The sequence below is a fragment of the Bactrocera tryoni genome, chromosome 5, assembly GCF_016617805.1.
Source record: "Bactrocera tryoni isolate S06 chromosome 5, CSIRO_BtryS06_freeze2, whole genome shotgun sequence".
NCBI classification, from domain to species: domain Eukaryota; kingdom Metazoa; phylum Arthropoda; class Insecta; order Diptera; family Tephritidae; genus Bactrocera; species Bactrocera tryoni.
The window spans coordinates 50884661-50901162 of NC_052503.1; the positions used below are offsets into that span (position 1 = coordinate 50884661).

The 16502-nt window shown below is 35.6% G+C and overlaps 1 protein-coding gene across 2 annotated transcripts; it reads left to right on the forward strand.

Moving 5' to 3' along the window:
- The first annotated feature begins 5755 nt into the window (after positions 1-5755).
- LOC120777504 (transcriptional repressor p66-alpha) lies at positions 5756-14378 on the forward strand. 2 transcript variants are annotated; one of them, XM_040108857.1, is made up of 11 exons: positions 5756-6037; positions 8221-8415; positions 8465-8933; positions 8994-9246; positions 9549-9656; positions 9720-9821; positions 12537-12738; positions 12792-12907; positions 12972-13632; positions 13697-13795; positions 14022-14378. In XM_040108857.1, the coding sequence occupies exons 2-11, from the start codon at positions 8247-8249 to the stop codon at positions 14189-14191; spliced, it is 2349 nt and encodes a 782-aa protein (XP_039964791.1). In that variant the 5' UTR covers positions 5756-6037; positions 8221-8246; the 3' UTR covers positions 14192-14378. The 2 variants fall into 2 exon arrangements, with proteins under 2 accessions (XP_039964791.1, XP_039964792.1); XM_040108858.1 differs by having other exon boundaries at positions 8468-8933; positions 14022-14191.
- The last annotated feature ends 2124 nt before the right edge of the window (positions 14379-16502 follow it).

Here is a 16502-nt window from a genome sequence, read left to right on the forward strand (position 1 = left end):
CTATCTAATTCTCATCTAAGTATTTGTTGTATTCGTCGTACTTCTATCTTAAAGGTGTATCTCCAAGGATTCTCTTGCCCTTTCAAGATTGCAAGATTGCACGAAGACACAAAATGCAAAAATCCTATACTGAAAAAAGCAAGGGCTCGAGAGCACCCATCGCAGAATCTAGTGATATATGAACAACTGGTTCGGCCAATTCATTGTGAAAGACTATTATAATTAGAATCCCCCTTTTATTTCATTTGTCTCTCACATACATTTTCTTCTATAATATTTCATTTAATGCTACGCTTTTGCATTTTGTTTTCTTTTGGAGGCCTACCACTTCTCTTATTTTTTCCATAAATGGTTCGTAACTGTAAAAAATTTATTACAACATACTTCAACCTATTTAACATAATCGTCTTGAAATTTCTCGTATAGACAAACCCTCTTCGTGATATACTATAATTTTTCCTTTATCTTCTTCTGTCAAAACTTCTTCTTTCTGTGAGGCATTCTTTACAATTTGGAAAATAAGTTAAAAGCATATGAAATTAACAAGCTAATAAAATTACTTATCCAACAATAATTAATAACTCATATGTAGTCGTATCTGTTACTCCCAAACTAACAAGGGAAGCAGATAAGTACCATCTGGCTTTATAAATCTTTACTTATCCCTGAGATACTGGTTCTTGTTAAATATTTGCTGCTTACTTCGATTAACAAATTAAATAAATATGAAATGTTATGACATATATTTCAAATTCAGGATTTGTGGACGCTTACACCAGATTTGTGTCTGGATAAGTTGGAGTTTAACTAAAGCCATTTAAGCATTGCATTGTTATGCATCTTACAATGAGTATGTATTAGTGGTTTGACTCCAGGAACTCAAGAAGTTATTGCATGTTTCTATATTAACTCTCCATTCGTACATCATACATCGGCAATATTAATAAAATGAAGAGAATAAGCAGTGAGGCATTTATGTTTGGGATGGAATGATACTTCGCAAAGTTCTTAGTTCTAGAGTTTAACTATAAATATGTAAAGTGCTGTTGACACATTTCACATTTGTACTGTTGTGTTCTGCAAAGTTCGAAATCGTATGGTTTAGTTAGTTTTAAACCAGCGGCTAGATTATTTCATCCCCCCACAGTCAGGTCTACGTAACTTGAACGGCTAACGTATTTTTATTTGGCCAATGACAGTCAACTTAACAGCTTTCTTCCAAATTACTTCAGAATGCCGCTACAACAAAAACCACATTATTTAATTGCATCCAAACCTTAGAACGAATTGTGTGCATCGAATATTTTGCTAAAACCGGAGATAAAAGCTCAGTTTTTAAATTAGCTAAAAACTCTTTTCAAAATTAACTGGTATAGAAAGAAAATTGTTTTCGGTCTCCTTCGGCTAATAGGTACAAGATTTGTTAAATGCTTATCTTACCAGTACATGGATAAGGTTATGTAATCTTCGTTTCGATAGAGTCAAACCATAGGCAGAGGGGTGCTAGATGAGTGGGGTTCGCTAAGCATGCAAAGAGGTTGTTAGAGTCATGCGGAGCTCATTGCACATTGGACATTTTTTTGGTATATCGGAGTCGATCCTGCAAAATAATCAAGGAAATACCTCTTAATGGTTTGCCTCCTCCACATGAAGCAGACGACTGCAAGAATGGTTTCTGCGAAAATATGCCAGCAGAAACTGCTTGGAGAGGAGTTCATTCTGTTCCTTGACCGGAAGCATGCGGGCCTCGCTTTGTAAGTGTTCAACAAGAGACATTAAATCAATTAAGAGGTTCAATGGAGTCGTTCGGAGTGCTATTGACACATCTGAAGCTTCTTCATAGCTATGTATATCCAGGCAAGTATATCGATGCTCGCTTGTCGTATGAGGAGTAAAGGAGCACAGGCTGTTGTAACACCTAAAATCTTAGAGTTGTTGACTGTCAGAATTTTTACGTTATCGACTGTAACGTTAAGATACAGTCTGTACTCATTTGTCCAGTTCGTGAATACGTTCACTATTGATTTATTGGTAAGGCTTTTCATCCGTTCTATACCATCCTGCACCACTAGCGATTTGATTTTATAGACTGAAATCTTTTTTAGTCTCGCTTGACTATCGCTAAGGATGGCAATATTGTTGATGATAGTTGCGTTGGAGATATATTTATTCACACTGACTAATAGCAAAGACCTCTGCCAGAAACGCTTAGAAATCTTCCTATGGGTATTGAGAGTTTAGTGCAGGGTCCTGCCTCCTTGCACCAATACCTTCCCAAGTGTACCACTAAATAGAGATATTCTTCAGTAGTTGGTTAAACGTAGAATTCTTTCAGTCGGCATTAATGCCGAGGATAATTTTGAACTTTTTTGTGAACTTGATAACACCATCTCTTGTCTCTTCACCTAAGGCTTTCATTTGTTGGAACGAATTTTCCTTCCTGCTTCCATACACCTCTGTACCGTAAGTAGCATCTCATGCTTTGCTGTTTGATTGATTTTAGGGTATAACCATGAATTTTTAATTTGGAATCCAGTGTTAGGCCTAGATATTTAACCTCATTTGTCATCTCTAACACTCTACTACCAAGAGTTAAGATCCTTAAGACGAACGGGGACCCCTTTTTGTAAAAGGGGCGATGATTATTTTTGACGGATTAGTATTTAACCAAATCGTATTGTACCATTACTTCGGTATGCTGGAATTTGGTTGTCTCGAACTGTCTGTCTCGCTTTCCTCTGCTGGTCGTATCAGACCTTTTTATTCCTAATACTGTGTCAATCTTTCCTCTGGGCACCTCCGAGGTTAAGGAGGCGTTTTCTCAAACTATTAGTTTTCGCAGAACTAAATTGTATATTGTAAGTTGTTAGGGGATGCATATTTTCCTTCCATTTGTCAGTTCGTTTGGCTTTGTTGAGCAGCCTTCGAACAAATTTTCTAAGTAGTCAGAGTATGCTGGACCACCAAGGGCGGCTTTGGTTTTTAGTGGTTGCCTGTAGTGAACGATTCGCAACCATTATGAACTATTTTGTTGAAAACAGTCTGCTTTCCCGTGCTGGAGCCATAACATCGCTACATAGTGGTCCCACCTTTATGTTCTAATGCTTCCATCCTATCACCTCCTCCATATAAATTTGACAACTAGTATCCGACAAGATTTTAGCCTTAACGCATGAACCTATTGTACAGTGTCCAGTAAGAACTCCTACGATTAGTTCAGTAGATCTCACGCGTTCTATTCTAGGCCAAAAGGAAGTGTCAGAGCGCAAGACGCCTGTAGAGATATAACCAATGTGAGCGGGATAAGGGTGCCCCTCTGGCTAGCTTATCGGCTTTGCCACACTCAGACACTCTTTGGCTATCTTTGAGCGCATAGTTAACGAGCTCTATATGGGAGTAAATGCTTACTTCCATGAAAGCGGCTGCACTTCGTAGCAGTACGTCTACCGCCACCTTGAATGCTAAGTTGACTTAGAGCTCCTTACAGAAAACTGGCCCACCAACTTTTGCTCCCAGCTTCCACCCAATCGTGAAAAAGATCACTGCGCCTGTTCTCTGGCGATTTCTCCCCATCCACATTTCTCTCGTTAATATGTGAGCACAGAAAAGCCACCACGAATGACCTCTGCGACACATTGATCCAAGTTTTCAGGAATGCAGTCGAAGAAGCAGAGAATTTCGGTGTCCTTTTTCGGACCTCTTTATATAACCAGCTTACCAGAGTCGTAGAGCGCACTTCGCAGCAATGCACCTGGCGGAAATGTCCACAGGTGTTATATTCAAAATGGCATTAAATGCCATTGTTAGTATAGTCCTTAGAGCAACTCCAAACGATGTCTTTCTGATTGTCTATCTAACTGTTTTTATCTCCGGTAAGCCTTAGGTATTTTAACTTATCAACTGGTTGGAGACGGAGCCTCCAAAGAAGGGGAGACGGACGTCTGGGACCTTGTACGTCTTGGTAAATAAAACCATTTCAGTTTTACTTGGGTTGACAACTACGGACAACCGTGTGAACTGTCAAAAGCTAACAAAATATGATGAGCGTGTTTTACCACAGCTAGCTCAGAAAGAGAAATTTTAACAGTTATGCGCGAATAGAGTTGAGCATTCCTCAAGCTGTCGCTGTCCACTTCTCAAATAACCGATGTGTGGAAAGTCGGAAGAGTGGTCCCACTGAGAAGAAATAAACACGGAGTTCCGCAGGGTGGTGTCCTCTCCCCACTATTGTTTAACGTCAATATATCGAAACTCCCGTAGGCACCAGAGGGAGTTCCATAGCCTCGTACGCCGATGATTGCACGATATTGACGTCGGGCAATGGATTCGATGGCATGTGTTCAAAGTAAGCTGCTGATGGGGAAGAGACAAGGAAACGTTGTTGGCAACTTACAAGGCAATCGGCCGGACGGTTCTTAACTACCAAGCTTCAACATGATCGCATGGATACAGTGGAACGCAGACGAGGAAGCTTCAGTCTTGTCAGAATACTGTACTCCGGATTACGACAGTATGCCTCTTGATTTCTTCTACCGAACACCTTCATAGTGGGGCCGGTATGCTCTCAGTTAATAAGGATAATGAACTTCTCTCCAGGTAATTCCTACTGGGATGCTTTCACATAAATCACCCTTGCAGTCACCTGCTTGGAGCGGAACCACCTCCTAGGAACATAAAGAGGTGCGCCGACCAGACTTGGGACGCAATACTTCCGACAAGTACTGACCACCATTCACAGTGGAGCCAACAACACCTTCACCGACTCTCTACCACCACCCTTCGCAGACGAAGAGCATGAGTTGCCGCGAGAAATGAGAGCGACCGTTGTGCAGTTTATTTCTGGATACTGTAGCAGGTTAAACTCCAGTCTTCATTGGCCGCCTCTTTGCATGCCCTGTCAACCCCATTCATCTGACACTTCTCTCCCTTTGGTCCGACTCCGTCCAAACAGCATGTTTCTTGGACCTTGCGTTAGATGACGTGGCTAATTCTTACCATCTTAACAAAGACTAGGTACCCACTAGTACAACAACAACAACATCACTGTCTAGTCAATTCTAGCAATTTATCGTCGATTTTATTTTGTTCTCGTAACCGTGTTCGTTACAATACATTGCTTCGTGATTGGTGATCGCATGGAGACTGATTGTACGATGTGTTAATATCGGAAGCCACTTATCGGCTTAAAACCGGTTAACTAACCAACATCGCTAACAGAGATTTCTGTTAAGGTTTTTATGATTTTCTTAAAACGGAGATGACAATTCTAACCGAAACTCTTTTGTACGTGAAAAACGGTTAACTCTTTTTTACCCAAAAGCCTTATCAATTACTCGATGTGTATGTGGTAGATTCCGCGGTCTTAGATTGTGGAATTTTTGTGGTGAATTCCACAGGATTAATAAAAAAATGTTCAACCATCTTTGAAACTAAGTTATCTCCAATAGTTTACTAAGATTATTACTCTAATTAAAAAAAATAATGAATTTCATTTCTTTATTACTTAATTGAGTTGAGGAGAAGAAAAATTAATTAATTTCTTTTATATAGAATTATATAAGAATTTATATAGTAAGAAACGTCTGGTTTGCATTATTTGCACAGTTGACGTTGCTATAATCTCTTTCGGTGTGTTTGAACTCGGTTCTGTGAAAACGAGTTCTTTCAAGTACCCATGTACATATTGTGGAATGTATTTATTGTAATATGGTCCATTTTTGCACATACAATTTTTTGTGTAAGCTGTTGTTGAATAAATAATATTTTAATGAGTTTGTTGGAGTGAAAATATATTTTCTTCAATAGTGTTTTGCAGATATAAAATTGTGAATAATGACGAGCTGTGTGAAGTATATGATATAATTGCAAGTGGTTCGCAGAAATAGGAATTATGTTATATATATTCACGAAGTGATAAAAAACGGATTCGTAATCAATCAACTTGTGAAAACATAAAATTCCTGACCAAAATATAATCTATAAAATTAATTAATTTTTTCGAAATGCTGTAAAATGGTATAGCTTTCTATAAATAAAGGTAAGGTTTGGTTTCTAATATTGTCATTATCTATATACATATGTATATATGCGAATGTTCGTCAATAAATCCGTTTTAGAACATTTGAAGGAAAATACATTTATAACGCTATGCAAGCGTGGTTAAACTTAAATCTAACATTTGAAAAAGCTTTGATTCTTATTGCAAAAGAAACGTATACCCATTAGAAAGAGTGAAGTGTGCGAGACATAGTGTATATGTACATAATAGTAACAAGTATGGAGGGTTAATTTGGTATGTAGCCAAACATTTTATTCACTGACAACTTGTAAGGATCAAAGCCGGTGAAATATCTTCAGGTGTTCGTAAAGCTGTATATTAAAAAAGTAAAGAAGAGCTTAGTTCGGGTGTAAGAGAACATTGAGGGCAGAGAAAGAGGTGGGCTGATTGCATTATTTTGGGACATAACTTAGATATACTTGTGAATATATTTTATATAAATTTTATAAAAGTAATTCATTCTATTATTTTCATATATTTTCAGCATTAAAATATAGTACATCCAGTAAAACACGTCTAATTATTTACACTGATAATATTGATATAAACCCGGTAGCTTTAAGGTCTTATTTTAGGTATATGGAAAATAGGAATATTGTTGACCTGATTTGATAAATTCTTCCGGTATTACACATTATTGACAGAAAAAATACTGTGACTTGGATTAAGGCATCTCATATTCCAATTATCAATATACATAAAAGGAGTAAAATGAGCCGATCGATTTTAAAACCTTACTTAGACACATAAATACTCTCGATTTCATTAAAGTAGCTCATAAATTGGCCGATATATACAGAATAATGTGAATCAGATATTCAAAAATCTTTGTGTTATGTATATGTGGCGAAGTCAAATATCGATGCGATTGAAACCATTTAGGGCATAAAGTATTCTTTCCGAATTTTAAAAATGCATTCCCAGAATGGCGGATATTTAGAAAAAAACAGGTCATACCTTAAAGAAATTGTTTGCGAAAGGTGATAAATTTAAAAGCAGCAAGCCTCGAATTCACTTTTAAATTGGGTATGAACGGATAGAGAAGATTTTCCTGATTAAGAAAATATAAAATTAAAAAGTACAATTATGTATATATTGGTCGTTCGAACACTGTGGTGAACCCAGATTTTCCGCGTAAATCTCTTTTTTTTTTGTAATTGGTTTTTGTCTCGCTTCAGAAAATAACTCTGGTTGGTAAAGGGTTGGGATTTTTCAAGAGAGTTATGATTATTGAATTGCTTATGAAATGTACCTCTGCCCGAATTTGGGGGTGCTATTTTAAACTCATCCCGATATATTCATTGTTGCTTGATTTGTATACTGAAAAGTGAAAGAATCTGACGGAAATTGTGTTTTATGGGAAACAAGCGTGCTTTTTATCCGATTTAATATATTTTCATACCGTACTATCGGAATGTCAGGACAAAATCAAAAATATGTATCGTATTTGGTTGAAATTTGTTGAATTCATCAAAGGTGGATGGTGCCACGGCCATCATCCAAATTTGTCAACGGCTCCTAATAAGACCTCTCGTATCATCCTGGTTTAAAATTTAAAGTCTGGCGCATTAGGAAAGGATATTTGTTCGAGTAAATTTCAGGAGCATTAAACCTTCTGGGGGGCGGCCACGCTTACTTTTTCAAAAATTTTGGGTGAGGTCGGACTATAACTAAGCCTACTTACCAATATAAAAAAATTTAAATTCCATACAATATTCTCACTTTGTAGTATCAAAGTGTTGCCAACGCCTGAAGTATTTTAACTTTTCTAAACCATCAAATTGCAAGAGAATAAAATGTATGGTTAAAGTTCAACTAAGCTTTACTTCCTTGTTTGTAAACCCAACTGTTAAAATAAAAATTGTAAACATTTTAAATCTGTTTGGGATTAAAAAAAAACTTAAAATTGGAAATTTTTAATGTAATAAAATTGCAAAATCGATTGTGATTCATGGATATAATATTATTATTCTTTCGGATGAATTCTATTGCCAGGTTAGGTCCCCTGAGTTTAATAGCACTTACCAATTTAAATAGGCCAAATAAACAAATAAGGTGTTACAAAGCCAGTATTGGCAATTAACGCAAAGATATACTTATTTGCTGATGTCCCTTAAAAATAAAATGTAATATCCTTTATAACTTTATTACACTATTTTTAGTTCACTTAAATTGTGTTTGCAACGTAATGAATTTTAACATGGCCAAAATGGAAATTGATGATGTGGTGGATTTGAGTCTTAGTTCCAGTCGGGATCCAGCACTTACTATAACCTCATCTACGATTCGAGACGCTCGTTCTTTAACACAAAATTCGACGACGTCACTCTCCAGCACTAATTTAGCAAACAATAATGGTAATAAAAAATGTACAGTAAAATCAATTATTAACTTTATTCGTTTTAGTAGAATTAACATTGCCCGAAGAAAATAAAGTTCAACGCCGTGTTCTTAGACCACGGACCGAACCTAAGTCCTATGCAGAGGCGCCAGATATTGTGTTATTACCTGCACGTTTGAATGGTCGCCAACATAATGGAAATATAGATTCCGAAACAGATGATGAAGATTCTGCATTATACGTTCCAATCAAAGAATTGTCTCCAGCTGAAATCGAAGAACGCGAAAAGGGATTACGAAAACTTCGAGAAGACTTACGAAATGAAGAAACAAAATTAGTGTTGCTTAAAAAGCTAAAACAGTCCCAACTGGTTATGAAGGAAAATTTGGCACTTACTCCCGCAGTATCTTCCAGTAATCCCCTAGCTATTATACCAAGTGCACTAACGTCCAAAGGTTCGTTGAGTGTAACTCCTACAAGTGTGGTATCCGTTTCAACACACTCTAAATGCCGATCTAGTACAGTAAATATAAAGTAAGTATATATTGCTTTCTGTACTAAAATGTCTAATATCCTGTGTCAATTAAATTAAAGCACTACAAATAGCCGCAATACACCGTCGTCACCATCTACAATGTCAACATCATCGCCATCGTTTAACCGCGTGAATTCCTCTATTCTTCCGCATCCTCGTTCTTCTCTTCCAGGTGGAACAACGTTAACAACAGGAAATTCACCTTCATTGCACAGGGTTCATTCCCGTTCGAATCTTCCAAACCTTACAATTACTCCTTCAGTTACAATCACCCCAACTACAGCCCCACCATCCGGAATTAAACCACGCAATGTGAGTAATTGTAATGTAATCGTTGCAGTAAGGGAGGGTTAAAAACTAGTTAAGAAACATACTCAGTTTCTGCCTTTAAGTTTTAATATCAAATATTTAAAATACGATATACAAAAAGGGAGGAAATATTATTAATTAGCTGGCGGCGCTGATGACGTTGTACAGAAATATTGAAATCACTTCAAAACTTTGAGACAAAGAAAACATTTAAGAAAATTTAAATGCTGCCAAATGCGTTAATTCTAATTAAACATATACATACATATATAGATATTATCTCAATAATAATACTTTTTTGACAGATTAATATATCTGAGAGTTCGAAGTTGTCTGGAATGATTAATAACGCAGTTTCAATAACACCCTCTGCAACTCACTTACAACAAAATCAACAGCAACAAGATTTAAAGGTATATCGAAAACTGTTATTTAAAAGTAAGCTCAAATACTCAAAATTTTGGTAACAATTTTAGAATGACCGCAGTACTTCACGTGATGAAGCATTGACCCCAGTACAGAGGCAAGCAGCTGCAAAATTAGCATTACGGAAACAGCTGGAAAAAACGCTTTTACAAGTAAGTCTCACATAACATTAACCAATATGGAATGGTGATCATATTTCTTCTCACAAAGTGAAAAATACGTTACACATAAATCATATTCTTCTTTATGCTTTTTTGACATTTCCTATATTTTCCTTTTGCGTTGAGTAGGCCTTAACTTATCGCTCTTAATAATATATCTGACAGATTTCAACGCCTGCTTAAAAATTACACACCGACGACGATTTATGCAAAAAACGTTAAATTTTTTTTTAATATTAATGTGATGAATTGGGTATATGTTACTAATAGTAGATACTTTTATTATAAGCTGGGAAAAAATGAATTTCTGAAAATACTTGAAAGGTTTATTATGTCGGCGGAAGACAAATATCTGCAAATAGTAAAATTGAAAGTAAACGATTTTAACCATTTTAAGCGAAAAGATGAGCTGTTATAAAAAACACCTTTTCTACATTTTATTAAAATAACTCACATATTAGCCGATATACATATACGGTATAAAGTAAACTCGAAAATCTTTCTATTATGTATTTTGGGGATAGGAGAAGAGTTGACCCGATTCAACCCATTTTTGATACACATGCGTACTATTATTAGGAATGAATTCTCTTTGACCGATATGTTCGGTTCGAAATTTGTACTTTGACCACTTAATCGGTCATAAGGTTGCAGACATCAAGGCACTATTCTCGAAAGTATTTATTTCCCGAAGTATTTATTGATGCTTGATTTGCATACTCGAAGGTGAAAGAATCAGATGTAATTCAAAATTGTGTTATATGAAAAGAAGACGTGGCGTACCGACGAACAGACAGACATTTATTAGGATTTCAGTTCCTCTAATCAGCCTGATCATTTATACATATACATATACATAACCTTATATTTAACCCGGTTAGTTTAGGTGATATAACCGTAACAAGTTGCAAGAGTCCTGTCTGAAAAATATGTTTTCAGGAAGTTTTTAAACTTATTTTCTGCGGTTCTTAAGTTAGGCGTTGAATCAGTAATCAGTCCAATAATTCGGCTTAGTAGCGCTCAATGTAGATCCGTTATCCTAAGTAAAAAGTTATAAATGTTGAAGTGGATCAATTTGCATTGAGTAAAAAGTGTCCAGCAAATCGAGCCATTTTTGCGAACATAACGTAAAGAGATTTGGTAGATTTTTTATATATGTATGTATATTGTTGTTTTCTATCAAACGCACTCATCAAACAAGCTGCGTTGTACTTAAGAAAGATTGCACATCTTAGGTAGTTGGTTAATTGTCTAGTTGCATTTCACTTTAAAGATGATCTGAAAAGATTTCAAAAGTTGATTTTGGACATTTTAATCAAAATTTCTTTTATTTTGTAATCCCGAAAATCTTAATTAAAAATAATTTTTAAATTTTTAGTCCAAAATATGAAAAAGCAAATAATTAAGAAGTAAAAAAATAAATTAAATTGTTGTAAAATTAAAAGTTGAATGTGAATATGATTTTGTTACATACGCTTTCACGTCGAAACCACTTAACCGATCAACATAAGGCTTTGTACACATATGTATGTATGTGTATATGTACATACATACATATATACATAAAGGTATTGCAAAGGTTATTGGATACTTGTGATTAAAATATATTATGTTTATTGACGATTTGTGAAAATATATCTTTTGGCCGATTTGATACTAAACAATTAAAAAAAAAAAATTGTTTGTTGAAAAATTTTAAAATTTATAAATAAATGCCACGGAAGCATAAATCAAAGCTGTTTACATGTTCATCAAGGGCCTGTGCAGTAAAATTTACACGAAATCAAGGAACTTCAGCTCACGCAGAGCTGAGAAGATTACAAACAAATGGGAAGTAGGTGTAGTTGTGGTCCAATTTAACTCATAATCGCACTGTAACATAGGAATATCCGTAGAATGTCATAAACTGAGTTTTTTTGAAATCGGTCGGGCGGATCTCGAGATATGTATTTTTCATCCCGACTCTGTTAAAGCAGATCATACTATCTTGGGGGGTAAAATTTAATATCTCTGGCATATTTAGTTATTGATTTATCTAGCTTTTAGTTGTTTTCAACAGTACCGTTATATTATAATATATGCGCTAGGTGAATTTCGTTGTTGTAGCTAAGTGGTTTAAGAGATATGTATATATGTACATTAAACATATTAGAGGGCGCGACCAAGCCCATTTCCCACAGGTGCTCTAAAAGAAAATTGTTTTCAAATGATAAACTTTTTTAATGTGGTTCCGATGCTGGGATTAAAAATTAAAATCAGACAAGATGCTTGGAATTAAAAATTGAAAATAGAAAATTTTATTTTTTAAGTTGAATGTGTAAGTATCCGCTAACGCATTGAAGATGATGGTTCAGAGCGAGCTCTAGTTCAAAATGGTAGGACAAAAAGTACGCAAACGCGTAAAAATTTTAATTTTTCAAAATTTTTTAAATTCTTAATTATATACATATGTACAATCTAGGGATTACATTGTATTTATTTTTTTAGCCCGGTATTTATGATTAATTTCTTTCTGCCCGGTATTTGGATTACACAATAAAAAGACATTTAATTGAAATGTTAATTGAATTAGTTCTTTTTTATGTTTTATCTGGTGTAAACATACGTAAAACATTTTAAATGATACCTATCATGTATAATTAGCAATATAAAAATGAGTATTTCACAAAACTTTAACTAAATACTAAAGTTAATCTTTTTTTTTAGATACCACCTCCAAAGCCACCTCCTCCAGAAATGCATTTCATTCCTAATCCAAGTAATACTGAATTTGTGTATTTACTGGGCTTGGAAACAGTTGTTGATTATTTAACAACCAACAACAAAAAACAAAATCCGATGATACCGCCTTTCCTTTGCGCACAGTGCAAAATCGATTTCACGCCAGTTTGGAAATGGGATAAACAAGGTAGGCTGTAGCAAGAAATGTTAACATTTTTTAATTTTTTTGTTTTCTTATAGCAAACAAAGAAACAAAAGTAATTTGTGAGCAGTGTGTTACCACTAACGTTAAAAAGGCCTTGAAGGCAGAGCACACCAACAGACTAAAGCAAGCATTCGTTAAAGCTCTTCAACAGGTAAATTAGCCATTTAATAATATTTTAAAAAGAAAACTCCATCTAGTAATTTTTAAATATACAGGAACAAGAAATTGAGCAACGAATAACTAGTCAAGGAAGCACATCGCCTATAGATTCGCATAGTACTACGATATCAGCAACTCAACCATCATTTCAGCAACAACAACAACAACAACAACAACAACAGCAACAACTTCCACTTATACAGCTACATCAGCAACAACAAACTACCCCTAGCGCTCTAGCCAATTTGCCACCTTCCGTAACTGTCATTCCAACCAAATGTCACACACCTACACCAAGTGTAGCATCTCGACCGACACCGCCACCGTGTATCCAACAAACGCCAACCCCTCCTCCATCCAATACGCCGCGTTCGTCACGTAATCAACAGATGACATCACAATCAACCTCAAATTCATCAAACCAAATGCAACAGCGTGAGCGAGAACAAGTTCAACAACAGCAACAACAATATGATAAGTATACTAACGCAGCGCTGGCCGCTGCTGCTGCTCAATTGAGTGCTCTTGGCAGTTTGCCTGGTTTAAACAACCTTGCTGGGTTGGGTAATATTGGTCAATTAGGCAACTTCCCATCATTAGGAGGCTTAGCGAACATCTCGACTTCAACAGCTAATCCTTCTACTAGTGGACTGGGTAATGCGTCACCAGCAGCTCAAGCCGCTGCATTCCAAGCGTTTCAGCAACAACTGCTTCGAGGTAAGTTGGCAGCCATTTTGAAAGCCTAGAAATTCAAATAATAATATCTTTTCTAATAATCCAGCTCTGGGTCAAGGACTAGCTGCCAATCCTCAGCACATGATGCAGTTTACACCACTGCTTTACTCGTATCAAATGGCAATGGCTCAGGCTCAAGTTGCAGGTACAATATTTTATATTAACACCCATATTATGTCTAACGACTAGCGCTAGCCGCTAACAAACAAAATGTTCATTATTTACATATGTCTTTGACAGTAGTTGATTTCACTATGAGTATATTTTGACGCTTGATAGCTTCTCATGGAATCTATTTGGCATTTGCAACTTCAATATATTAATGAATTGTTTGTATAAGTCACGTAATTGATAATTATTTATATTTTTAGCTTATACCAACAAGAAGAATTCTTCTTCCACGTCGTCAAAGAATCAATCGTCTAATTTGGCTGATATACAACGTGCTGCTGAACTTCAGAGGCAATACTTAATGGAAATGATACCACAACCACAGGCCCCGGGATCAAGTAACAATCGTCAAAATAATTGGAAAACTTAAATTATTATTACATAATACTGGTTTTGTCTATCATGATAACACATTTTAAAATGTTATTATGAAAAGGGAATTTAAAATGAAGCTGACTGTAATCATCATTAATTCGTCGAGTATACGTTCACGAACTATTGACACGCGTGAATTTATAAATCATCGAATAAGAGTTTACTTAATATTTAGTTTTTTTGTATTGTATATGCCCACATATTTTAGTTGAAAGTATGTAGTTTCTTCTAGGACTATATAATGATTTGATTTTGTAATGTTAAATAGTTATTGATTTAATTAATATTTATTAAAAGAATTGGAAGTATATTAGCAAATACAAAATTTGATGATAACAATGAAATTTGAATAAAAGTTCGAAAGAAGCTCAATACATAACTACTAAAATAAATACTGTATTTAATATTCCAGCTTATAAATAAAAATGTTCACTTAAAACCGTACATTCAATAACTTTAAAAGTACAATTGGTAAGTTGTTGTGCAGAGTATAATAGATTCTTTCGTTCACCTAATGCTTGTTTGCAGCAACTAAGACCCCGATTATACAAGGCTACTGGAAATAACTGCCGGCATACTTGCGCTGTATACTAATAACAAGACATGTTTTAGCGAATGACGATTAGCGGCAATACACTTGAAAACGCAGCACCCATTAAACATTTTCAGAAAGCTTAAGTATATAAGCCCCTGCATCAAAATAATCATTAGTGTTTAGTAAAGTGCATTCGGCGATGTTTACGATGAGGGAAATTAGTTTCATTAACTTTTGTGTGCGGAATCAAATTTCTTGTGCCGAAACGTTCAGAATGTTGGAAAAGGTCTTCGGTGCTAGTAATTTGTCGCGAGCAAGTGTTATTGATTGGTACAAATTGTTCAATGAGGGTCGAGAACGCGTTGACGACGAACCACGTCCAGGATGGCCATCAACATCAACTGATGATCAACACGTCAATAAAATAGAGGAATTAGTATGCTTGAGAATCGACAAATTAAGAGTCAGAGATCTTACTGGCATCTATGGAATACCGAAAGCATCACTGAAAACCATTTTGAAAAACCATTTGGTGAATCCACGATTGGTTCCAAAATCACTGAGTTTTTTTTGGAAAAGCAAAGCTGGGTTAACGACTGTGAAACACTGCTTTCCGACTACCAGGATGTCAGGAAATCTATTATTACTTGGGATGAGTCTTGGATCTATGCTTACGACTCGAAAACAGAAAAAACTACATCAAAGCAGTTCAAAAATCAAGGTTATGTTGACAGTTTTCTTTGATTAGTATATAATAGGTTGTCAAAAAAGTCTTGCGGTATTTTCGCTAGTTGGCGCTGCAAGCGCGTAGTTCTAGTTTCATTCGTCGCATCGGGTCATGCTATACCTGTTTGGAAAGCTCATTTCACGCGCTAACACGTGTTTGATTGATTGTCGTTTCTTTTAAGTCGTTCGTGATTTATAGCGAAACATGGAACAAAATAAAGAGAAAATACGGCATATTTTACAGTACTACTACGATAAAGGCAAAAATGCATCTCAAGCCGCCAATAAAATTTGTGCAGTTTCCATTTCCACCGCACAACGATGGTTTCAACGTTTTCGTTCTGGTGTAGAGGTGGTCGAAGATGCGCCACGCTCCGGAAGGCCTGTCGTCGAAAATTGCGATAAAATCGCTGAATTGGTCGAAAGAGACCGGCATAGTAGCAGCCGTAGCATCGGTCAAGAGCTGGGCATGAGTCATCAAAAATTCATTTAAATTTCAATAAAAAAAAAAAATTCAATAAAAATACCGCAAGACTTTTTTGACAACCCATTATTAAGAATTTTAAAATTATGAACAAAGTCATAGTAGTATAATACGCTTCACAAATACAAAAGATTCATTACAATAACTTGATGCCAAATTTCGTGACTGCGGGGATCTTCGAGCAAGCAAATGACTGCATATTGCGACACTGTTGTTTTTCTGCAGATACTTACATACATAGCTTATACTTATACTAACATTTTTGCGTCGAATATGGTGTCTATATCTATATCTCTTCATACTAAAAAGTTTTCTATACAAGCCCTTGATTCTGATCGTTCAGTTTTAATGACAGCTATGTGCTATAGCGATACGATCTGAACAATTTCTTCAGATATTGCACTATTGTCTTAGACAATAATCCATTTCAAAATTCTTGAAGATATCCCGTAAAATGAAAAAGTTTTCCATACGTACACAGCCATATGCTATAGAGGTACCCTATCACCGATTCCGACAAATGAGCATCTTATTGCAATGTCAACATATTCATGCAACCAG